This window comes from Phascolarctos cinereus, unplaced genomic scaffold, assembly GCF_003287225.1.
Source record: "Phascolarctos cinereus isolate Bilbo 61053 unplaced genomic scaffold, phaCin_HiC Scaffold_4;HRSCAF=312, whole genome shotgun sequence".
Classification (NCBI taxonomy): domain Eukaryota; kingdom Metazoa; phylum Chordata; class Mammalia; order Diprotodontia; family Phascolarctidae; genus Phascolarctos; species Phascolarctos cinereus.
Genome location: NW_027555847.1, coordinates 593047662 through 593074681, shown reverse-complemented (window position 1 = coordinate 593074681; position 27020 = coordinate 593047662). Strand labels below are relative to the sequence as shown.

At 38.8% G+C, this 27020-nt stretch overlaps 1 protein-coding gene across 1 annotated transcript; it reads left to right on the top strand.

The window, feature by feature from the left end:
* The first annotated feature begins 1279 nt into the window (after positions 1 to 1279).
* FBXO43 (F-box protein 43) lies at positions 1280 to 26683 on the top strand. The gene is made up of 5 exons (XM_020969284.2): positions 1280 to 1340; positions 7966 to 9466; positions 15018 to 15120; positions 26002 to 26205; positions 26302 to 26683. The coding sequence occupies exons 2-5, from the start codon at positions 7983 to 7985 to the stop codon at positions 26548 to 26550; spliced, it is 2040 nt and encodes a 679-aa protein (XP_020824943.1). The 5' UTR covers positions 1280 to 1340; positions 7966 to 7982; the 3' UTR covers positions 26551 to 26683.
* Positions 26684 to 27020: the final 337 nt, after the last annotated feature.

The window sequence follows — 27020 nt, the reverse complement described above, 5'->3', positions numbered from 1 at the left end:
TAAATGCTTCCTATGTGCAGGCACTCTGCTAAGTGATAGGGATATGAAAAAGAGTCAAAAGACAACCCCTGCCTTCAAGGATCTTATGATCTACAGAATTTCTAAAATTTCTGATGATATCAAAAATAACAAAACATTTGCTACAGAGAAGACTCAACTAGCCTCCTTGTCCAGAAGCTTCTTTACAGAAGATGTTTAACTTAGGGAGGGATCTCAGAAGGCATCTAAGCCAATATTCCTTTCCATGTTGTAGGTAGAATTGTGTAATGAAATGAATTCTAAGTTTGGAGTCAGACAACCAGGGCTCAAATCCTTGCTTTTCTTCTTACTGCTATATAACCAATCAATAAACATTTTTAAGCCTTTTCTATGTACCAGGCACTGTGCTGAGCACTACGGATATAAATATGAAAAAAGAAAGCACTTGCCCTCAAGGATCTTACAAGAAGCTGAAAAGCTAGGAGAGGAGATGGGAAGGAGAAGGAAAAGGTCCCCCACTTGACAGCATAGTGAAGTCAGTCAAAGAAATCCCACAGTAGCACAGACAGGTGAGAAATGAGGAGATTTCTGAGTTGAGCTCTCTCCTTCAATGGAGGTTTGAAGTTCGTAACTCCATGATCCAATGCAAGAGATACAGAAGGTCGATATGAACGTATCGAGGCTAATGAGATCTTACAGGATAATGAACTTACTGGGCCAGAGAAGCCAGTCAGAGAAGTCCCAAAGTATTCCAGGTAGGTGAGGTGATCATAGGTAAATCACTCCCTTTCTCTGACCCCCAGTTTCCTCATCTGTAAAATAAGGAAATATTGGAGTGGGTGATTTTTTTAGGTCCCTTTTAGCTCTAAATCCATGATCTGTAACCCTCATGGAAAATCCACTATCTAGCATCCCTACCTTGGGGTTGTAAAGTATCAACTTGACTTCCTACAGTGATGGGAAACCCATGACCTGTCAAGGCAGTTTGTTTGAGATTGAACAGCTTTAAATGCTAGTTTTTCTCTTATATTGAGCTGAAATCTGTGTTTCTGAGGATAGGCTTAGAGCTTAGGGATCTTCTAGCCTACGGGCTTTTAATCTTTTGTGTGTGTCATGGATCACTTTTGGCAGTCTGGTAAGATGAATGCACCCCTTCCCAGAATAATATATTTAAATATATAAAATAAAATATATAAGGTTGTGAAGGAAATAAAATACATTGAAATACAGTTACCAAAATATGAAAAGAAGTTTATAGATCCCAAGTTAAGAATCCCTGATATAGTTCATCCCCCTTATTTTACAGGTGAAGAAACTGATGCCCCAACAACGGAAGTGATTTGCCCAAGATCATACAGGTAGTAAGTATCCCAGGATCTCCAAATTGGAAGTGCCCTTAGAGGCCATCTTCTCTAGTCCACACCTGAAGAAGAAAATTCTCTACGCCCTCTCCCAACGTGGTCCTTTAGCCTCAGTGGAAGATCTCTGGTGGTGGAGACCTTGCTGCCCTCTGAAGCAACCATTCCGTTTTCTGATGGTTCTAATTATTGAGACATTTTTCTTCCCATCATGCCTAAATCTACCTCTTTACTGTTTCATTTAGTTCTTCCTTCTTGGGCCAAGCAGAACCAGGCTAATACCTCTTTCATTTGACAGCCCTTCAAATACTTGACAGTCATTGTGTTGCCCCTAACTCTTCTCTTTCTTTTATTTGTGTGGTTTTTTTTAAATTTTCTTTTTTTGGTGAGGCATTGGGGTTAAATGACTTGCCCAGGGTCACACAGCTAGTAAGTAAGTGTCAAGTGTCTGAGGCTGGATTTGAACTCAGGTCCACTTGACTCCAAGGCCAGAGCTCTATCTCTTACACCACCTAGCTGCCCCTAACTCTTCTCTTTCACCTCCAAATCCTCCAAACAACCCTCATGTGGCATAATTTCAAGGTCTTTCACCCTACTAGTTGCCCTTCTCTGCATGCTTTCCAACTCATCAATGTTATTCCTAAAATGTAGTATCTAGAATAGAGCACAATATTGCAGATGTGCTCTGAGCAGGGTAGAGATTGTGTGTGTGTGTGTGTATGTGTGTGTGTGTGTGTGTGTGTGTGTGTGTGCAGATATATGCATATGTATATACTTATATTTGAGTATGATAATATATATATGTGTATGTATGATATTTATAGACTATTGACTATTGAGATTCAACCCAAAGTTCTAGCCTTTGAGATTTTTTTAAACATGTTGACTGTCATCTAATGTGCTGTCTATCCCACCCAATTTTATGCCATCAGCAAATTTTATAGGCATATCCCCTATACCTATCACCTATAAAAATGTTTAAAAATATTGGGCCAAACCCTTATCTTTCAGACACTCTTCCGCAGACCTCTTTCATACTATTAATGGCCATTCTCTGTATCCCTTCACTTAACCATTTAGGAATGTACCAAAGTGTGAACTCATCTAGTCCATGTCCCTCTGTCCTTTCTCTAAGACTAGCATGAAGAACTTTGTCAAATGCTTTGCTGAAATCTAAATAAGCTATCACTACAATATTGTCTTGATCTCTACCTATTTCATAACCCTGTCAAAAAAAAAAGGAAATAAGATTAATTCCTGTTTTGAGGAAGCCATAAAAGCTCTTTGCAATTCCAGATTTTAACTCACCATTGTTTTAATAACACCTCTAGGATTTTGGCAGCAGAGGTCAAGCTCACTGGTCCATGGTTTTCAAATTACACTTTCTTCACTTGTTTGAAAATCACAACTACATTTGCTCTTCTCCAGTTCCAGGACACTCTCCTATTCTTTAAATCTTTCCAAGATCATTGGTCATAAGACTCCACATTGATCACAAGAGTGCACAGTAACCTTGGCTAATTTTTCCAGTTTCCAGGGATGTAGCTCTTCTCGGTCTGGTGACTTGAGTGTATCAAGTGTGACTTCCTGTCCTGTAACTTATCTTGGACATCAGCTCCTGTTTTCCATTTTTGGGGCTTTCTTTTCCAGTCCCCAGATCATTCTCCTTGACAGAGATAATAGAAGCCCAGGAAGAATTGAGTGCCTCTGCCTTCTCTTAGTGTCCTTCTTCATTGTTCTGTCTCCCAGAGCAGTCATCTTACTTCCTATGTCTACTTTTCTACAATATAGCTAAAAACTCTTTTCTGGTGTCTTTAGCTCTTCTCACCTGCCTCAGCTCATTCTGAGTTTTAAGAGCTTCTGAAACTATTCCAACAAAAATATGTGATCCTTTTGCATTCATCCTAGGTTACTTGTCCTTCCCACACACACACACACACACACTCTAAGCCTCAGCTTAGTCATCTATAAAATGAGAATAATAACGCCCATCATACTTCATAGAGTTGTTGTGAGCAACACATGTGACCATGTAAAAAAAGTGCATTGTAAACATTAAAGCACCGTCAGCTATCATCATTCTATTTTCTATACATGTCTTTACATAAAAACAAAATCAGTGAACCAGCAAACATTTATTTAGCGCCCACTGTGTGCCAGGTAACTGTGCTAGGCACCAACGACACCAATACAAAAAAAAAAAATGGAAAAATTCCTGCTCTTGATGAGCCCTTTGCCTATCAAGGAAGTTGTGGACGTACAGAGGGTCCCAAAAGCCTCAGTGAAGAATTGAGCTTTAATAACTTAAAGCAATTTTAATAAATTTAAAATTCTACAGGGGAAGTCAGTCCAGGAAGAATAGGAAACTTACTGGCATGAAGTTCTGTGGCCACAAAGACAAAGAGAATTGTTCCAGTGGGGTGGAAAAGGAATTGCTTAAAGAGACCAATGTGGATGTACAAGGAAATTCACTGCCAATTCAGATTTTTAAAAGACATGTACAGAACACTGACAGGAAACACACAATATGTACGAAGTAAAGGACAGGTGATGTTAGGAAGCTTTAGTGCCTGAGCATCAGAAAAGACTGGGAAGTTGACTGCTAGCACCCATCTTCCTTAACTACCCTATATTTAGCAGTGCTGGAGTGCCAGGCCTGGAGTGAGGAAGACTCATCTTCCTGAGTTCAAATCTGGCCTCAAACACATACTAACTGTCTGACCCTGGGTAAGTCACTTGACCCTGTTTGTCTCAGTTTTCTCATCCGTAAAATGAGCCAGAAAAGGAAATGGCAAACCATTCTAGTATTTTTGCCAAGAAAACTCCAACTGGGGTAACAAAGAGTCAGGACTGAAACAACTGAACAAACAAAACATTTATTTTTGTTATTATGTTGTATGTGCTTATATAAAGCGTATCTCAAAAGTGCTGTTTAAAGTTTTAATAGCTATTATTAGATCTGACTTCCCCTAAAGAATTTTAGTCTATGGGATTCTATCCTTTCTCTGAACTCTTTGAAATCTGCTTTCCTAAAATCTAGGATGCATATTCCTTCTCTATAACAAGTTCTAAGATGGAATGGTCACTTCTCTGACTGGAGCCTATCATTTCTACCATTTCTTCTTTGTTGGCGAGTATCAGATCCAGAAGAGAAGTTCCACTCGTGGTTCTTACACCTTTGGAAGAATGGAATTACCAAATTATCATGAAGGCAAGTCAAGAAGTAATTAGCAGCCCTGCTTGAGAGAGAGAGAGCACTCCAGCAGATCTCAAGATGACTGAAACTTCCGTCCCTGTTATAATCATTTTAACTCTTGTTAGGCTTGGGTTCTGTTTTTCAAACTCCTCTATTCTTCATTTTCCCCAAATTATCTGTAGTATACTCTGACAGAGTATCTGATTCTGCCTCCTTTGATGCTTCATCTAAATAATCCTTTCCACTCTTGTTTCTTGGATTACCTCCCCTGAGCACATCTTCTTACCCATATAATGCTGTTCCTCTGCCTCCCCTGCTCCCTGCACTGTTTAACCTATCTTATTTTACATGGATAAAGTATACACTTTTAGACTCATCTTCCATTCATAGGCCCTATCCCTCCAAGCCTCAGTTATACCTGTGAGGTCACAGAGTTTGCCTCCTTGGGTTAGGATCTCTAACATACATTGCTTGTTACATTTATTTTACACATTTGTATAGATACTGGAGGTTTTATTGCTATATCATTTTTTCTTTTTTTTCATTAAAAATTTTTTTTCTCCTATAAATTTCTGGACATTTTTACTTGTCATGCTTCCTACATTTTATTCTCTTTGGTATCTATTTTGCTTGATATATGTAAATACTTCCCATTACTTCTCTCTGTCTCCCCCCACCCCACCCCACTCTCCTTCATTTTTAGCTTAAGGCCCTTTTGATTAGTACAAGACTCCAGACAAATTATTACCATTCTTTATCAGATATACTATATCCCTGAAAAGGACCCTGACATTCCTATATTTTGAGGTGTGTTCCAGAAATCAAATCCCATTCTCAGACTCTGCTTTCTTCATCAATTTTTCACTTCCTGAATCTTTTTTTTTTTTCCCTTGAAGGCCATGTTTTTGATTGCCAATGGTGATGAAAATACTGCCTGTGCCCTTTGGTTTCCAGTTTCTTGTCTAAAGCTTTAGCATTTAAACTCTTCTAACTCTAAATTTAGTGCCTTTGTGGTAAAATACATGTGTGAAAAGAGGTATAAATAAGAAAGTAAACATACCTTGCTAAATACAGAAAGTAGTGGTTCCCAACTCATGAGCAAAAGACCTGTGGAGGACCATATAAATATTGCAAGTAGTTCACAAATTTATGTCATATATGTTATCAATCAACAGATACTACTAATACAACTACTTTGTGGAGGTACTTGAAATTTTTTGTTGTTAAAAATGTGTCCTCATATTTTAAAAGTTAGAAACCAATGGTACAAAACTCATTGTTTCAACAAACATTTATCAATCAATTATTGTGGCAGGCATGCTGCTAAGCTTTAGGGATACAAAAAGAGGCAAAAAAAAAATCCCTCAAGGAACTCACAATCTAATGGGGGAGAAAATACATACGTACATGCATATATATATATATATATATATATATATATATATGTATATATATATATATATATATATGTATATATATATATATATATGTATGTAAACAAGCTATATACAGGATGAATAGGAAGCAATTAAGAGAGGTAAGGCACTGGAATTAAGAAGTGCTGGGAAAAGGTACCCTTTATTTATTAGATACTGCATGATCCTGGGCCATCACCAGTCGTATTAACTTTTGTCTTGCCACTGGACTCCGGATGACTCTGGAGGAGAGAGGGAGGGTGACTTTGTGCAGGTCTACCTCACTTAAATATAATTCACAAGCAAGTCAAAGACATCACCCCTGTGGTATCATTAGTCCTCCTCTCGAATGAAGGATGAACAACAATGGATGCTGTGTATACAGTGCTGTACTAGGTGATGAAGAAGGATATGGATTTTAAGTAAGATGTAATCTTTGCATTCTGAGAGTTTGCAGTCTAATAGGGAGAGGAGATTCAAATACAGACAACTGTATGAATTACATAAGTAGATCAAAGAATTACAAAGTAAAGTGCTATGAGAAGTCAGGTGGGTGGGGTGAGAAGAAAGAAGGAGTGGAAGGAAATCACAAAAGACTTTATGGAGGATATGGCACATGGACTATATCATGAAAACTGTGCACAGCTTCAAGAAGTGAAGGGAGAAAGGACCTTCCAAGCAAAGAAAATAACGAGTAAAGGCGCGAGGGTGAGATAGCTCAGGGTGTCTACAGCATAGTCTTCATGGACTTAAATTATAATAGTTTAAGAACAGTGTCCCAGCTTTTAATTTCTCCTTCATGTGTAAGACACATACTTATATGTACAGGGTATCATCTTAGTACTATTAACGCTTGAGACTGCTCTAAGACTTTGGGGACACCCTGTGTCTGAAGCCACCAACATTAATACCATTCTAAGGGCTGTATAGCCCATCTTCTGGGATCTTTTATTATCAATAATAACAGTTTGATTCCTTTGCACATTTTTCTAAGAAACAAGATTCATCATGTTAGGTACAGAATAGCATTTTGCTCAAAAGCAGCTTCTCTCACACTCCAAAAATCTAAGTAAAAAATTCAGTGGGTAGAAATCACTAATTGCTCCAGGACAAACAAGAGACAGTATAGCAAAAAGTCATATGTATATTTCAGTATCATCATAATCATAAGAAAAGTAAGAAAATTAACTTTCCCTTTTTCTTTAAAAAAAATGATACTATCAAATTTTATTTTCCATGTATAAACATTTTTCAAAAAAGTATTTGTGACTAGTTTTTTAAACCTCTGGATAGGTAGCCTGATTGAAGGAGTTTAGTCCTTAGGTTGTCATTAACATTTTGAAAGTAATATTTAGGGGCAGCTAGGGGCGCAGTGGATAGAGCACGAGCCCCAGAGTCAGGAGGGCCTGAGTTTAAATCCAGCTTCAGACACATAACACTTAGTAGCTATGTGACTTTGGGCAAGTCACTTAACACCATTTGCGCCACACACACACACATACACACACACACACACAGAGTAATATTTGATGCCTGTTCTGGTTAACACGGATATTTTGTGATTAGATGTGGCAGATAGGAGGCACAATGGATAGAACTCTGGACTTGGAATCAAGACCTGAATCCAAATCCAGTATCAGATGCTTACTAATTGTGTGACCCTGGACAAGTCACTTACCCTCTGTCTGTCTCAATTTCCTCATCTATAAAATGAGGATAATAATAACATCTACCTCCCAGGGTTGTTGTGAGGATAAAATGAGACAATATATGTAAAGTGCTTTGTAAACCTTAAAGCATTATATAAACACTTGCTATTGTTATTATTTAAAACCTATAGATTCCACTTATTCCACTGCTATGAAGTATTTTTCTCTATTTTATGTGCTATTACATATAATGAAGTTGCTTTATTATAGTTTTAGAGTAATTTTATATCACTTAGAATCAATAGTCATATGCCATAGGAAGTACTTGGTCTGTCATTTAGGAGGTAAAATTTGTTTTGAATTTACAGAAATCAGGATTCTGAAGATGTCAGACAGTCCCTCTGTCAAAGCTAGTGTCACTTTAAGAAACGGGGTGGAATCTCCTAATGTCAGTTTCAAGTCCTCCAGCTTCTGCAGCTTGTCATCCACATCTTCGTTTCAAGATAGCGGCTACAGTGACTCTCTGAAGGCTTCCAGCTTTGACTACAGTGATGTGGAAAACATAGGAAAAAATATGAAAGGCTTATCATCCACACAGGAATACTCTGAAAATTCTAGTCTGGGTTTCACCTGTTCTGTGGACTCTCCCACTGAAAATAAGAATTCTAGCTCTTTTTTTAGGAAAGAGGTGAATGAAGTCACAGAGCTCTGTGAAACTCCAAAAGTAACTAGGAAGAAAACATTTTTCCGTAGAAGATTGAATATAACAAATATTATTTCAAGAGAGGACACAGAACACTTTGATAAGCAAAACTGTTCTTTAGGAAGCTGTGCAAAAGCACTGCCCATGAGCCAGCTCCTCAGTTTTGAAGAAAGAGTTTCAAAAAGGGCTTTGGGGTCCCCAAGACAAACCATTTTTGTTCCTGTAGCCACTAGTACTTTGAAAGCAGACGAAGCCACTTCCAATGGTCAAAAATTGAGACTCTCTTTTTCTCAGCATAAAACATCCACAATTGATGATTCCAAAAGTGATCGTAGCCTATTTGAAGTCGAGTGTATCTCTCCAATTCAGGGAAACAGCTGTACAGATGCTCTCACCAATGATTTTGGGGATAGCATTTTAAGTATTAATGGAGAGACTACAGGCCCTGAGCTGCTGGGATCATCTTCTTGTGAAGCACTCTGTGAGACAAAGGAGGACGTATTTGTAACTCCAATCAGTAACCTGGTAGCAAACATTAAGTTTTGTGGTTATAGCCCAGCTGAGGGGATAGATAATATTTCCACACCTGAAGACAGTGGTTTTAATTCACTGGGTCTGGATAAGTCACAAGATTCCTTTTCCGACCATGAGGGTTCTTTTCAAGAACTATTTCAGAAACCCCTGGGGACTGAGAGGACTTTGGGCACAAAGAGAAAGCCAAAAAATGTAGGAAGAGTGAGAAGACTGTCCACGCTTCGGGAACGCAGTTCACAGTCTGAAACTGAAGAAGATAAGCCTTTTGTGAATTCTGGCTTTAAAGCAAAAATAGCAGCAGCTTCTGGCGTTTCTCCAAGTGAACAGATTGATAATAATAGTGGAGATTCGATTTTAGGTCTTAAGGATTTATCAAAGACACCTGCTTTACAACTGGTCCATGAGATCATCATGAAAAGCAAAAGGAAAAGATTTCAGCAAACTGGTGTAAGAAGCCGTCTAAAGAATGTTGAGGGGGGAGAAGTATCCTTATTGGAATATGTGATTGCAGGGCTTATTGGCAAGAAGATGGGCCTGGAAAAACTGGACATCTTAACAGAATTAAAATTTAGAAACTTAAAACATATTCTTGCTATAGTATTAGATGCCTTGACAGTGGAAAATCTATGCAGGTAAGAAATGAAATAGATTGTCACATAAAACTGCCCTTTCATTGTTATTTGTAATTAGTAATTGTGTAAATGAGAAGAGGTTTTCTATTCTTCCATATTTTGCACCATCTCAACTTCTGAGATTTTAGATTTGAGCCATTCAAACATTTTAGACAAAATTCTCTTTGGAACCTGTTAGTAGATTTCATATTAGGCAGAAGCACTTTTGAAGAAGGACAAAAGAGACTTTATCCAGATGGTAAGTATATCTATTTCACTAGTTGGAAAGAGACTTCCTAGAATTTAAACTTAGAATTTTCAATATAGAAAGCTTTGTTCTAACAAAGCTGTTTAGTTATTAATTTATTGTACTTTACAACGCATACATTGTTATCAAATTGTCTTTTTCCAACATTAAATATGGCCATATTTGATCACTACTTATCCAATAATGTAAATCAGGATATGTGGTCATGGAGAGAAGACAGCATACTGAGGATAATATATGAGTAATGTGATAGAAAATAGGTTATCTAAAGACTTCCTTACTGGTGAAATATGGAGGTTGGCTACATTTCACCAGTAAGGAAGTCTCTTTCAACTCTGAATCTGTTGTCTTAGGATTAGCTTACTTTGTACTAAGAAAAATTTTTTTAAAAATTAAATGTTCACTGACTGAGGAAATAAGAACTTTTCTATTGTTCACCCAACATCTTAGGATTTCAAAGAATTGAAGGATAGTAGGATGTGATGTTTAAAAAGTTAGGAAGACATAGTTTCTGGGTAATTAATCACTGTATTAATAATGCTAGAATATTATTAATAAAAGGAATGGTTATTTGGCCATCTCTTTTGGACCAAAGATGAACCATGGCAGTGGGCTCATAGTTTCTATACCCTTGGAAGACTGGGTGTTCCTGAGGGTGGCAATCAACTCTGATTGCTTAACAGTTAATAAGAGAATGAATATCATAATGAGAGGTGGACCTATTCTAATGAGGGGTTAGGGGGATATAATTTTGATCACCCCCAGCCTGGGAAAATCTAGACAAAGAATCTATACTCCCCACCCACGCCTGAGGAGAACACAATTGGGGAGATGAAGGGGTTTACTTTAGTTTAAATTCCTTGTAAGGGGTGGGATAGCAATACCTAGATTGAGGAGCAATACTTAAGATTGTTAATCCTTTCTACTCTCATCAGTCCTGTCCTTCAGAGGCTGAGCCTTGAAATGAGGACTTTAGAAAAGAGGGGAGAACTCTGGATCTGCCCAAATCATTGGTTCTTAATAATTATTTCTCTCAAGGAGAAGGGCTATAGCAACAGAAGTAAAGTTTCTTACAGGAATAGTATGTATGCTAGGGAAAAAAATTAAATTTCTTTCTTGATAAGAAAAGAGGGCTCAATGGCTTTCCCATATCTCCTAACTGATGCTTTACAGAAGTTCTGGACTAATTCTCCAGAACTCATTCTCAGAGGTTGGGTCTGTTTTTCAGGTAGTTATTATTGCCACTCCCAACCCCACAAAGAATTGCCACTAATGAGTAAACGATGTCACATTTCTCTTCTCTACAGCCTCAGATTTCTCCCACTTACCTTGGCAAGGGGAATTTCTAGGGACAGATGATTCTTATTTTCATAATGGAATAGTGGTAGTAGTTTACATTTATACTGTGCTTTCTCATTTGAGCCTCACAGCAGCCTGCATGGTAACTCATGGATGGATTATCCTTATTTCACTAATGAGATCAGAGAAATTAACATCAAGTCACCTAGCTAATAGATGGCAGAGCCAGTATTAGAATACAGACCTCCTAATTCCCAGACTAGTGGTCTTTCTACTATACTTCCCTTTCAGTCTTGTGGTTTTTTTGTTAACTTAACACACTCCAAATAGAATGCTCATTTGCATATGCATAGTAGATCCAAACAAAGAAGATTGTACCTGAAATTGCAGGTCTCTTTTATGTACATCTTACTCTCCCTCCTTTTAAGTCTTAAAACTTAAGAGGGGGCAGGGGGCAGGGGGCAGTAGAGAGATTGCTGAACCTGGAGACAGGTCGATCTGGGTTTAAATCTTCCCTGTGACATTGAGGAGCTGTGTAATTATTACCTAATCCCCCAAGCCTCAGTTCTTCATCTATAAAATGGAAATAATAATACTTGCAGTACTCCAAATCACAAGGTTATTGTGAGAGTTCAGTGAGATCGTGTGCATGAAGTATGTTGGAAACATTAAAGCACTATATAAATGTTAGTTGTAATTATTGTTAATAATAAAATCATTGAGTACAGATTGTATCAGGAAAGGAGAAAAAGGGGATAAATCACGTGATGGGCTATGGGTAAAATATTATATAATTGAGGACAGCTGGGTGGTACAGTGGATAGAATGCCAGGCCTAGAGTCAGGAAGACTCATCTTCTTGAGTTCATATCTTGCCTCAGATTCTTTCTAGCTGTGTGACCCAGGCTAGTCACTTAACCCTGTTTGTCTCAGTTCCTCATCTGTAAAATGAGATAGAGAAGGAGATGGCAAACCACACCAGTATATCTGCTAAGAAAACCCCAAATGGGGTCACAAAGAGTCAGACATGACTGAACAACAACGTTGTATAATTAAGCGTCACCCTGCCTTATTTCCCTATATTTTTAAGCCTATATTTTTTAAAAAATGAAATTACCTACTGTATCAATAGATAAAGATAATTAAAGGAGTGGTAAAAAGAAAAAGAAAAAGCCAAGGTGTTTAGGTAAGGACTAGAAAGGAGCCTGACATCTACTTTTCTGACCAGTTTCTATTCATTCCTTTTCCAGTGATGTGATTCCCAGTCTGTGGCATATTTCTGGTTGTCTATACTCTGTGATATGACTTGGAAGTATGTTCTCTCTGGTACTTAGAACTTGGTATACTAAAAGAGAATAAACACAGTTGAAATGGCCGTGGTGACACTCATATTGACCCCTTACCTATTGATGGTCTACTTTCTGTTCCCTTCTTCAGAGAGACCATTTCTGTTCATTGTGGAGCATATATTATTTGCTCTGCTGAAGTGTAATGTTAGATTCATAGACATAGAGTTAGAATGGGCCTTAAAGATCGTATAGTCCAATCCCTTCATTATACAGCTAAGGAAACTGAGTCACAGAGTGATTAAGTGATTTATCCAAGGTCATATAGATAGCAAGTAGCAGAGTTGAGATTTGAACACAAACCATCCCTTTCTGCTGCATTGACTGAAGAAGACACAGCAACTAAAATTTAAGTAATATTGCCAACTCAAACAGAAAAGGCTTTTATCAATCAACCCTTTCGTGTACCCCTCATTCATTCTTAGGTAGAAAATGACCTCCTAATTTGGAGAGAGAAAGAAGAGCCAAGGGTCAGAATGGTCCCAGCGGGGACTTGTGTCACAGTTCTTGGCATGATTCTGATTTTCTCCCTGACAAATAACGATCTAAATTGTTAATGAAAAGTATTCTTTTTCCCCTTAATATTCAGTCCTTATGGCTTGATTACACACCTGGCTAATCATGTCATACTAGGTGTTTTGGTACGTGGTATTCTCAGATTACTGAATGTAAAAGCTGTGCCTCATTTTCTTTGAGCACACAAATGTGCGCTCACTAGTCTGTTACTGAAACAGACTTACAAGGGTGTCTTTTCGCTACGTGTAAGCACACTGTGACCCCTTCCCCTAGTCTTCGGAGAGCAACTAAGCAAAAGATGCTACATTTCACATTTTTTATGAAAAGTAGACATCTGTCCTTTCTAAAAGGTAAATGATGTGGGTTTTTTTAAGTGTTCAAAATGGCTAAATTTAAGTCTTTGAAAAAATTCAGCATGAGATATTCTGAAAACCTTCTGATGTTACTTTGAGGATATTTGATGATGATGATGAAATTTTATACTTTCCAAGTAGATTTCTTTTTGTTGTTATCATTGTCTAGACCTGTGATTTCATTGGTGTAAGAAATTCCCTCTATGCAAAGTCTTTCCCTCAGTGCCAATCAGCAGTTTTATGATTTATCATTTTAGAGAGGTACCAGGGGCACTAGAAGGTTAAGTGATTTGCCCGTGGTGCCACAATTAGTTTGCATCAGAGACCTTAAACTCCATTCTTCCTGACCCTAAGGTCAGCCCTATAACCGCTATGCTATGCTGCTGCTTCTTACAATAGCCAAACTCCCAAGAGACTGATTTATAAAACAGAACTTATTAATTTGCCTTGAGAAATATCTCTGCCAAGTGGAGACTCTCCTCCAGATGAAGAATAGCATTTTCTTATTAGGTAACAGGTGACATAGTAGATAGAATTCTGGATTCAATGTCAGGGAGACCACCATTGAAATTCTACTTGTTACTTACTAGCTGTGTGAGACTAGATAAGTCATTCAACCTTGCTCAGCCTCAATTTCCTCATCTATAAAATGGGGATCATAACAATTGTGAGGATCCAATAAAATAATGTATGTGAAGTACCATATAAGTGCTACCTATTATTAGGAAGAAAATGTATTGACCTGGCACCAATAAGTCTTCTCTACTTGACAGATCTACTTCTTATGGTAATTAATAAGTTGGAATTCTCTTTTGTCAATTATTCCTTTGGGAATTTGGCCAGTATGAACCAGATCTCCAGAGCCTGATAACACCTGGGTAAACTTAAAAACATAGGGTTTCAGGGGCAGGTAGGTGGCCCTGACCTCAGAGGTGTCAGAGCTTGCAATCCTGGTCCCTGGTGACTGCCATTAAGGCAAAGACCCTATGAGGTCCAGCCTGGAAGACCACGTTTGCCAGCTAAATCTAATACCATCTTCATTGTCCAAACAAAAGACTTTGTTAGCTAGTTACTCATAGAATGGATGAATGAATAAAGAAACCTTTATGAAGTTCTAATGATCTATGAAGCAACAAGTGCTAAGCAGAACAGATACAACCAGGAAAGCAAAATGGTCCCTGTTCCTGGAGCACGTAATAGCTAATACGTTAATGCTATTCCATTGTTATTAACTATCTTAAACGAAGTGTGACGTTTATAAATACTAACGCTGATGTGTACAGTCTTGTCTTGTCTATATGGTATTGCTATGCTATTTTCCCTACATATATATGTATATGTGTGTGTGTGTGTGTGTTTATGTACATGCCTTCACATGGCAATAGTATAATGAAAAGAGTGAGGACCTTTGAGGAGGGACCTGGGTTCAAATCCCATCTCTGATAGTTAATCATTGAGGGACCCAGGGCAAGTCAGTCACTTAACTTCTCTGAGATTCAATTTCCTTTCTTGAAAAAGGGAGATAAAAATCTCTAGTACTGCATAGGGTCATGAGGATCAATAAGATAGTACACATAAAGAACTTTGCAAACCATGAAAAATTATATAATGTATCAGCTGTTGTTATAGTGATACAAAATTTTATGAATGCATTTCTTTTTTTCATGTAAAACTTGTAATATGCACTGTAGAAGACTGAAAACAGCTAAAATATTGATTCTAGAATACCTTTAAGCTAAATTTTAATTCTGTGGACTTCTTATAATTTAAGTATTTCTCTTTTTGTTATAGTGTTTGGAGAGTAAGCAAAAATTGGCGTGAAATTGTTGTACAAGATAAAAAAGCAAATCAAAGGAGGAAAGATTATATACAAGAACTGAAGGCAGATTCCAGGGTAACACATTTTTTTATTTTTGCTTTTCCTAAAGTGCTTTTCCATAATTTCATCGACCAATTCTTAAATTGGATATAGCATTCAGGTTTTATAATAATATGTATGCATTATTTTCCTTGATAGCTTTTAACTTTTGTGATTTATCCAGCATTTATTTTTACATATATTTTGCCCAACAGCACTTGACCTCATCTGTAAATAGAAGAGAACATTATTTTTTGTTCAGTTGTTTCAGTCATGTCCAACTTTTCATAACCCCATTTGGGGTTATCTTGGCAGAGATACTGGTTTGCTATTATCTTCTCCAGCTCATTTTACAGATGAAGAAACTTAGGTAAACAGGGTTAAGTGACTTGCCCAGGGATATATAGCTAGTAAGTGTTTGAGGCAACATTTGAACTCGGGTCTTCCTGACTCCAGGCTGGGTCTCTATCCACTGCACCACCTAGCTGCCTTATAACATCAATACCTTTGTTTCCAAAAAAGCATTTGTGTGTGCTTTTACAGCTATTTAGGATTTTGTGCTGATGATGTGCTAATTGGATGTCTTTCCATTGGGTTAACCAGACAATGAATACATCAACATGCATTTATTGAAAATATAAATAAGTAAATGCAAATATAAAAGTGAAATAGTCCCTGCCCTGAAGGAGCTTGCAATCTATCTGGGAGAAACAACACATACACACATAATAAATACAAGATAATTTTAGAGCAAAGTAACTGGAATGCGAGCAAAGGCTTCATGTAGAAAGTGGCATCAGAAGTGAGCCTGGAATGGGGTATGGGCTCTAAGAGGCAGAGGCGAGGAGATGGCGCATTGCTGGTTTAGAGAACAACCATTGAAAAGCTGTGGAAATGGCAGATGGAGTGCTCTGTATAAGCAACAAAGAGAAAATCACATGTAAACATGGAAATGATAAGACTAGGCAGTTCACTGAATATGTGGGTTAAGGAAAAGTGAGGGGTTGAGCAAGACACCAAGATTGTGAGCCAGGGTGACTGGAAAGCTGGAGAGAAAGAGGGAAGTTTGGAACAGGGATGAGCTTGGGGGAAGGGAGGTAACAAGCTCTTTATTGGATATATTTGGCTTGAGATGCCAACATTAAGTTCAAAATGTCCAACAGGCAGTTGGAGATGGGCAGCTAGAGCTCAGGAGATGTATGGGTCCTTACTAAGTGATAAGCATTGTTATAAACACTCAGAATACAAATAGAAAAGGGCTACAATCCCTGCTCTCAAGGAACTCATGTTTTGAAGGGAAAGACAATCCATATGAGAGGGTCTAGCCATCTAATTGATGAAAAGACCCAATGGGCAAAATGCAAGGCCCAGGGGTCTTTAGGATATGTGATCAAGGGTTAAGAGACAGCATAGAGAAATTCTTTTTTAAAAAGGGCCCAGGACAGAGCTTAGTTAGTTAGATGATGTGGATGATAACCTAGCAAAAGTGACTGAGAATGAGTGATCAGGCAAGTAGTAGAAAGATCAAGAGAGATCAACTATCCTATCATGAAAACCTAGAAAGAGTATCTATATCTAGGAGGAGAGGGTGATTAGTGGTATATGGTCAACAGTATCCCATGCTACAGAGATTTAACAAAAGATAAAGACTGAAAAAAGACCCATTAGGATGTTTGGTAAAGATGGTGATATAAAACCCTGCTCACCTAAGAAACAACCCATCAAAGATTTTTTAAGAAAGGAGGGGGGAAGTGACCAGATAAAGCAAAGATTCAGTAAGTCAGCTCTTCCATCCAGTCTAGGACTGCACAAGAAGATGACTGGAAACTTATGGGCATTTTGATAAAGAACCCTTCAGGAACACCTGATGCCAGCAGGATTGGGTCTCCATCTATCAGAGCTATAGCAGGGGTAAAACCAGCTCGTGGTAGGTGACTGGGCTAGGAAATAGAGATGGGATAAGCCCAATGCCATCAGGTCTTTTAGGAATTGCAACACAATGAAGCCAGTGTGATCTGCTATAGAGGGAACCAGAAGCCAGTGAGATCTTAGCTCTAGATCTACCCCAAGGGACAAAGGTAATTCCCATGAGGTGACTGAGTAAGGAGGCAGAGATGCTAAGGTCCCTGGAAAGTTTGTGCCTCAGGGTCTTCCAGGAGGCCTAAAGCCGATATGATTTCCAATATTGCATCAGAAGACAAGGCCAGTTTCCTATAGCGGATTGTGCAAGGAGATACAGAGTTAGGGAAAAGGTCAACACCTAAGCTGGGCTACCAGAAGACAGGGAGAAGACAGAGATTGAAGCAAAGGGTCAGGCCTGATCCAAGCTCTGGGCCCAGCTCCTTGACCTGACCAGTGTTGCAGAAGAAGGCATCAAGGAGGATGAAGACAATCATCCCATCCAGAACTGCAGCAGAGCAGTAGCATTAGCATCCACACTGTAGTGGGTACAGTATCTGGGTCCACCCACCCCAGTGGGGAGGCAAAATTAGTCCTGGTACAAAGTCCTCATTTGGAATTGAGGCTGGAAACAAGAGTAAGCAAAAGAAAACTCCTAATACAATGAAAAAAATAGTATGGGTTAAGAGAAGCCCAAGAGGCGAACCAAGAAGATGACTGTAATTCCACAACAAGTAGAGGTAGAACCTAATAAGAAAGAAGTTTGGCCACAAGGAACCAAGAGTGTATGGAAGAAATGAAGCAAGAGGATTTCAAAAGTGAAGTTAGAGCTCTTGAGGAAAAAAATTGGAAGAAGAATACATGGTTTATAAGGGAAGGTGGAAACCCTGCCCAAGAAGTGGGTACCTCAAAAAACAGAATGAAACAAAAAGAACTCGATGATTCAGTGAGGCAAGCAATAGCAGAACAAAATCAAAAGCCTGAAAAGTTAGAGGAATAAGTAAGGTATCTACTATCAAAAACAACTGCCTTAGAAAGTAGGTTGAGTGGAGATAATTTAAGAATCCTCATACTCCTCCCAAAACATGAATCAAACAAAAGGCCTGGATACTATATTTCAAAAAAAAAGAAAGACTACTCCACAGTATTAGAAGCAGTTGGCAGAGTGAAATTTTAGAAAAACAAAACAAAATAATGGCTAACTCTAGAAAGAAACTCCAAATTGAAAACATTTTCGGACATTAAATATCATATTCAAAGTCCAAATCTGCCATGTCAAAGAGAAAACATGTTAAAAATGGCCGAAAAGCATTTAAGGAACAAGAAATCACAGCCAGGATTACACAAAACCATGCAGAAACTGTGACCATAAAGATTCACACAGAATGAAATATGGTACTGGAATAGAATTTTTCTGTTATCAGATGAATCCCAAAAAAAAGCCAGGTACCAATTTTTATATCAGACAAGGCAACAGTAAAAACAGAGAAGCAACAAAACCATGTTATGCTAAAAGGTATGGGAAGGAACAAAATTATGCCGGTATTAAATATATATACTCACATATTAAATGGCACAGAACCTAAGTCATTGTTGTCATTGAGTTGTTTCAGTCACGTCTGACTCTTTGTGACTCCATCTGAGGTTTTCTTGGCAAAGATACTGGAATGGTTTGCCACTTAGAACTTAAGTACTTAAAGGAAAAGCTAATTAAACAACAGGAAGAAAAGGCAGATGATATTGGGGACAATCTGATAGAGAAGATGGGAGGATATGGAATCATGGGTTGTAGGTAAAACAGTTGTACTTGGTGATGAGAAGGGAGATGTTCTTTGGAGACTGGAATAAAGAAGGAGAGATGGGGGGGTATGGAGTTGTGATATAAAAAGAAGGTGAAAATGCCCTACAGGAAAATAGAAGGGAAAGGGGATAAGAGAAGCGGGGGAGAGATAAAAGGGAGGGCAGGTTAAGGGAAGGGATATTCAGAATACACACCATCTTGGGGTGTGGGGTGGGATGAGGTAGGGAGAAAATTTGAAACTCAAAATCTTGTGGAAGTGAATGTTGAAAATGAAAATAAATAAATTAATAAACAAAAAAGGTGAAAAGAGAGAGCTCACAGTGAATGGTTTTTATATTCTTAGTAAACTATGAAGTACTCAGCTATGAAGGTAAGAGAAGGGTTATTGTGGGTATCTTGAGGAGATAAGAGAAAGTTTGGGGCAGCCATTGTAGACTAGAAAATTAATTAGTGTCTCTTTTTTTTTTCTTTTTAGGCAATTGGGGTTAAGTGACTTGCCCAGGGTCACACAGCTAGTAAGTGTCAAGTGTTTGGTCTGAGGCCAGATTTGAACCTCAGGTCCTCCTGACTTCAGGGCCAGTGCTCTATCCACTGTGCCACCTAGCTACCCCTAGAAAATTAATTAGGGAAAATTAAAATGATTATCTTGCTTCAGTGAGGGCCCTACTGAAATCACTCAAATAGATCTATGATCTCATTGATTTGGGAGTTCCCTTCAGTGGCACAGATTGAAACTTATCCATGCCTACCCATCCTATGCACTTTTCATCCAAGTCTTTCCAAAATTTTGCCATGAGGGAGCTCTTTCTCGATCTTTCCCAACACGGTGAAGTGGAACACTCTGACCAGCCTCCTGTCATCCCTAGCTTTCACCACAGGACTAGCGCATCCTTTCTTTCTGTCTTACAGTTCTTGGATGACATCTTTAGGCTTGTTCTTCAGAGTTCCTCATTAGCTGCCCGTGGCATTTGGCTCACGTGCCCCCATTTTTCTTTCCCTTTGTCCCTGGTGTGGTATTTATCTTTAGTTCTTCTGAGATAGTAATGTTCCGGGTCTTGCTACTGTATAGAAACACAGACAAAAATTTGCATGGAAAAGATGGGCCTTTCCAATTATGGGAAGCTTGGAGTCAGTAAAGATTTAAAATAGATCACATACATTTGCAGTGGACCCAGTCAGGATGACTTTCTCCGGCTCCATTCAGCAGCACATGAGTAGGAGCCAAGGACAAGGAAGGTGGGAGGAATCCAGCCTTGGAGTTTCCCAAGGTGAGAGTGTTAAGTGGAGCAAGAGATTTGAGAACGGAGGAGAGTTTAGAGTTGAACCCATTGGTACAGTGTTTGGCATATAGTAGGTACTTAATAAATGCTTGTTGATTGATTGACTAAAGGGCAGACCGATGAAGACTAGGTATAGGTGTGCAAGGTAGAAATGGAACGTTGAGGTTGTGGTTGAATAAATGAACTTCAGAGCTCTCGATTATGGAAATGGGGGTGATAGCAAGGTCAGGGATGTGGCACATCCCACCCCTGTACCTTTCTGTGTGTAGCTTAGGTGGAGTGGAGGGGTAGGTCATAGCAGGGGAGGTTAGAGGCAGGAGTTGTGGTGAAGAGGAAGATTATGAGCCAATTAACAACTATTTATTAAGCACTTAGTATACTCCAGACATTGTTCTAAGTGCTGGGAATGCAAAGAAAGGCAAAAACATGATCTCTGCCCATAAGGAGCTCACATTTCAATGAGCAAAAATGACATGCAAACGTGATATAGACAGTGTAAATCGAAGGTGGTTGTAGAGGTAAGACACTAGCAATCGGGGCAACAGGGAAAGGACTCCTGCAGAAGGTGGGATTTAAGGGGAGAGCTAAAAGAAGCGTAGAGAGCCAGAAGGTGGAGAAGAGGAGGGAGAGCGTTCCAGGTGTCGGTGACAGCCGGTGCAAAGTCCAGAGATAGAGTGTGCAATAACACGCAAGAAACAAACTGTGGAACTGGATTGTAGTTTGTGCAGGAGAGTCAAGTATAGGAAGATTGGAAAGGCAGGAAAGGGTCAGGTTGTGGATGGCTTTAAATGCCGAGCAGCACTGGAGTTCACTGAGTAGAGCAATGATATGGTTAGATCTGCTTTAGGAAACTTACTTTAGCAGCTAAGGGGCAGATGGGTTACAACAGGGAGATGTTGCAATAGTCTAGGCGTGAAGCAAAGATGGCCTGTGCCAGGGTGGTGTCGTGTGAGTGGAGAGAAAGAGCTGTGTACGAGAAATGTTGTGAAGGTACACGTGATCAGATTAAACAACAGATTGGATCTATGGGGTGAATGAGAATGAGGAGTTGAGGATGACACTTAAGATTACAGCTTAGGTGACTGGGAGAAGAGGCTGAGGCTGGTGGACCCCTTGAGGTTAGGGCCTCTGAGCTTCAGTTGGTTGGTTAGTTGTTGGCCTTCGTTCCTGAAGAGGACCAAAATGACATCACTATGTTGGGGTGGAGGTACAGTGTATCCAGCTGTGGCTAATCAGACCGATATGAGCTCGGAAGGCTCTACCGCAGGTCGGGCACAAATTGTCCCTATGAACATTTTGGAGGAAGAAGTCTCTAAATTTGTGCATCGTGTGTTTCTTTTGAGCTATTGCAATTCTGCTTTACTCAAAGTACAGCTTGATTGGGTGTCCAAACTAAAGCCTGCGTCAATATGGTGAGCCCCAGGAGGGTGTGGGGCCACCAGGCAGCCTAAGGAGTGGTGCATTGGCCCAGGTCAGAAATGATGCAGATCAAAGCTGCCCTGTGCAGTGAAACCCATGGGTGGCCACATACATTTCCAGCCTGGGTGAGAGGGAGACTCAGTCTCAAAAATTAAAAACAAACAAACAAAAAAAAGAAGTTGGGGAAGGAAATTACCCTCTTCCCAGTCACCTAAGCTTAATCTAATTAATTAAACCTAAATTTAATCTCATCATGTGTATCTTCACAACATTTCTCATATACAGCTTTCCCTTCACTCACACACCACCACCCTGGCACAGGCCATCTTCACTTCATGCCTAGACTATTGCAATAGCCTTCTGGTTGGTCCTTCTACCTCAGATCTCTCCCCATTGTAAGCCATCTGCCACTCAGCTGCCAAAATAATTTTCCTGAAGTAGATCTAACCATGTCATTGCCCTATTGAAACTCTAGTAGCTTTCTGTTACTATTGATATTAAGTGTAATTCTGTGGAGATCATGGAATCCTGTCAGAGGAAGAGTGTTGCAGTTAAAAAGTGGACCTTTGTTTCAGAGAAAAGTTTGGGATCATTAAAAGCACTTTGCATATTTTCAGATAAAACATGGCCAGCTTTCTTCCTCCTATTTAATTCCAGGCTTTGTTGATTGCACATCTACAGTCTCTAAAATATATATTCTCATGGCCCAGGTTTATGGGTTGTCCCTCTAACTGCATACTATAGTCTAGGCAATAAGCATGTCATTCACTTTTTTTTTTTCCCGTGTTCATAATTAGACGGACGGCTAGGTGGCACAGTGGATAGAGTACATGAGCCTGGAGTCAGGAAGACCCATCTTCCTGAGTTCAAATCTGGCCTCAGACACTTACTAGCTGTGTGACCTGGACAAGTCACTTAACCCTCTTTGCCTCAGTTTCCTCATCTGTAAAATGAGCTGAAGAAGGAAATGGCAAAACCGCTCCAGTATCTTTGCCAAGAAAACACTAAATGGGAGCACTAAGAGTCAGATACCACTAAAATGACTGAACAACGATAATTAGACCAAATGCTTTTGAGTAATTATGGGTTTCACATAAGAGGCTCTGTAATCTCCTGGGACTTAGTGAAATCAGAACAATAATTTCATTCACAAGCAGGAGTGCTGTTTATAGTGAAGCCCTCTTTCATCTGAACTCTGTGCTGGACATCTTTGAAGCTGGTGGCAAACACCTTTGGTAAGAAAATATTTGCTTGTTTTTATCTCGTTTGATAGGATTGTTGAACATTATGTTAACTGTTAGGTATTTCAAGGGATCTTTCATGATACCCGCTGTAATTGAAAGGATTACTTACTGCACAGTTTCAATTTAGGTTTGGATCTCAAGATATAATAACACATATTCAGTGTAAACTTAACAAGTAATCACATTTATTTTACAATGATTAATAATGATTAAGGCAAAACACACACAAATAAAGATGAGAAAAACATTCAATATAATAAGTAATAAAATAAAGAAAAGGCGGAATAAGAAAAGAAAGGATACATACTTACTGACCAGGCAAGCTCAAATACCTAATAGACCAGGGAGACTGAAGAACAGCCAAGAGGTCTTGGTCAGGGAGGCAATGGGGTGGTGTCCCGCTCCAACTCAACAGAAGCCGTGCAGAGTTCCACTTCTGACCACAGCAGAGATTTGGCATCCCTATCTCTGATGTCAAAGTACTCCAAAAATCCCTTTCCAAATGACCCCTTTTATATCTATGTAAACCAGGGAAAGACAATCTTAATATTTTGTTTTGTGTACATATCCCTGATGAGCTCATGTCCAGGACACGCACACATCTTAACAAAGTTCGGGGCTTGATTAGAGCCCCAAATACCAGTTTGTTGTCTAAGTCTCCAAGGAGTGATCAATTCCTTGGACAGGTACACACCTTTCTCAAGAAAAATGTTCCCTTCCTGCCCTATAGGAAAATAGAAGGGGAAGGGGATAAGAGAAGGGGGGACAGAAAGAAAAGGACAGACTAGGGGAAGGGATATTCAGAATGCATGCCATCTTGGGGTGGCAGGTTGAAAATTTGGAGCTCAAAAACTTGTGGAAATGAATGTTGAAACCTACAAATAAATAAATTGATATTTAAGAAGAAAAATGTTCCTTGAGATGAATTGCTTTCCCAGGTAACATAGTTTGTTTTTACTTAATGTTCCATTTACATAGTCACCTTGGCCATGCATGGTAACTCCCATCTATCTTTATGTCAGGTCATGAGGCAGTGACACTGTTAGGTCATGAGATGGTTCCAGACGGGGCTGGGGAGGATCTGTTCTCCTCAGTTTCCCTTACACCAGCATATTCAAGGGAGATGCCTTTTTGGGAGGAGGGCCTTTGAAGGAATCAACAGACAAAACACAGTGGCATCTTGCATTTTCTGTGGCTGCTGGTCAATTGCTTGTGTGAAGATGTGGTCTGGATAGAAGATTATCTGTGAAAATCTGCCTGTTCTCTTCTTATATATTCATTAAGAATAACCTCAATGTATGTATTGATCTCATTAACATTTTGGCGAGATGAGAGCATAAGTATGTGGTTTGGCGGTTATTTTCTCAATTCCCTTTCTTTTGTGGGGGTGGAGAGGGAGGGCAGTAACAAAGGTCATGATTTTTTTCCAAGCATTTGTTATTCTTTCTTCACTTCTTTAATATATAATGAGAACAGATCCTTAAATGCCCTCAAAATTTTATCAGGGCCTGCATGGATTTCAGCCATCATCCAGATGTTGTTTAGTTATTTCAGTCACGTCCAACTCTTCATAACCCCATTTGGGGTTTTCTTGGAGTGGTTTGCCACTTCCTTCTGCAGCTCATTTTGCAGAGGAGGAAACCGAGGCAAACAGGGTTAAGTGACTTGCCCAGGCTCACGCATCTAGTAAGTGTCTGAGGCTACATTTGAACTCAGATTTGCAGGCCCAAAGCTCCATCCACTGTGCCACCTTAGTCCAAATACTCTTCGCTTTTTTTGTGTGTGCAATTTCGACTTCCTGATTCCTTCATCACAAACTATGATGTTTGAGTCAAAAGGTAGTGACTTCACTGTCACTGATGGTGAAAAGAGTTCGTTATAGGAGGTTTCCTGTTTTCCTTTGTTGCCTTCCTTCCAGTTTCACTCCCGAGTTGTATTTTCCAAAATATTTTTTCACTGCCTCACCCTCTCCCCATGGTTATCTTCTGCCTTAATGTCACTGAATCTTAGCATTTTTATTTGGAGGGTCTTACTGAATTCTTCACTGAAAATCTCCACCTACTCATTATCTGCAACAGATGTTGGTGTGTGAGCTGAAATTATCTTCACAGGGGTCTTTCTTTCAGTGCTTTTCATAAATCCTTCAGCACGAGATGACCTGCTGTCTGATGATACATTTCTTCTTGCTTCTTGCTATACAATGAAACCAGCTCCTCTGTCACTCTAAGGAAAACTTGTCATCCTTTCTGCCCTTTTGGACTTAGGTTTTATTTATAGTTAGAATTTATGTTAAGTACTGATGAGATTCAGATCTTCTCATAGTATGTTCACTCAGGCATTGGTTAAGGATCTGATACTTGGAGTTTGAACAGTTAATGTCATTGCTTAAGCAGTTATTGTCTAAAAACCTCTGTGAGTCTTAGAAATATAGACTAATGAATTAGAATTAAAGATAAAGCTTTTCTTTTCATGATTCACTAAATTATGTTTGTGTAATGGCGTGATAAGTGTTAAGCCATGGTTTTTGTTTTTTGTGTGTGTGCTGTTGTCTCATGTGGTTCTTTCATCACATTCTTGGCAATGAAGTAGATAAAATTGATTTAAGTTAGCTATTAATTTATTAAGGTAAGTGATGCATCAGTTTGTAAAAAGTTCGCTAATATTTTCCCAGCACAATTGATAGTTCTTTGGATTCATAAAAATTACTCCTTTGGAGTTTTCCTCATCAGTATATTTAACTCATGAAAGGGTTTTCAGCTCAGATAAAAGTTATTTTTTTTTCTTACATTATCAAAGCTTTTTAAAACTTGACAGGAACCATAAAAATGAACTAGCACCAGGTATTGGCAAAGGCCAATCTAAGCTATTGAGTTTTATGGTCTCACTAGGCCTATTATTCTCATGACTTGTTTGCTAAATGAGATGTCTTCAAAGAATTCCAAAGTATTTGGTAGCAAGCTTCATAAAGATTTATTACTTCTTAGGCTTTCAGTTCAAATGGATAGAAGATTACAAATTATGCTTAGAGTTCTCATTTAACAATATTTTGGGTTTAAAAATTTATTTTTTAATTTTTTGCCTTAGCTTTAAAAACTAAAATGTTAGTTGCAAAAATATATAACTCACAAAAGCAATAGTTTGGGGGTGGGCATACGAAAGAATGCCAAGAAAATAATACCAAAAAAGACAAATCTGCTTTGCAACAGAGAGGTACTCTCCTGGGCTTCCCTAGGTATTAACCATTGTAATAGCCAATATTATTCTCTTCCAACAGGGGAGTATATTATGTGTCGAGGATGCTGCAACAAGGCTCAGTCTTTTAAATCGATCAGCTCTGAGATCTGTGCAAGCCCAAGCTAGGACACCTGGTTCTCAGAAAGAAGAGGTTTCAACACCATCTCCTTGGGGGCAAGTTTTAACGCCCAAAGAATGCTGCTCTGTTACTCAGTTACCTAGCAAACAGGAAGAATATGTTAAGGTGAGTATCTATAACTCATTATTAAAAGGAAATACTGGACATAGAGTGATTCTTGACTCAGAACTGTAGGATTCAGTGTGTCTGCTTCTACTACAGGTTGCCAAAACACTTTTTATTGATGAAGCATTAAAACCTTGTCCAAGGTGCCAGTCCCCTGCTAAGTATCAGCCAGTTAAGAAACGGGGACTGTGCAGTCGAGAAGCCTGTGGTTTTGACTTTTGTGTGTTATGTCTGTGTACATACCATGGGGCAGAAGAATGTAGTAGTAGATCTGCAAAGCCACGAAATAGAAGAGATGCTCTTCCAGGAAGTGCTCAGAGCAAGCGCAACTTAAGAAGACTTTAAAAGAAATACTCTTCCCTCCCCCTTGGCCCCCCCACCACTGCCCCTATTTTGGTATCTGTTGCTTTGTCTAATTTTTAATTATGAACTTTTTGAAAGTACCCAGATCTTCCTGCTAATGACAGTTGATGATTTCCTTTCCCTATTAAGTATGTATGGTCTCATTCTTTGTCTTTATATGATTATAGTAAGGTTGTAAATGCTATGAAAGAGTATATTTCCTTTATTGTACATCTTTTATCCATTTGTGTTTGATAACTCAACGTTTTTAATAATAAAGCATTTTTAGTGCTGTCTTTCATATATATGTATTTTAATGTTGAAAATGAAACCTTACATGTTAAAACCCTCTTCAAATCATATTTTAAAAAATTGTTTCCCAAACAATAATAGAATTTTGATCTTGCAAGGATTAGCCCCATAGATTTGGGTAATGGACATGTAAATAAAATGAAATATAAATAAAATGTTTT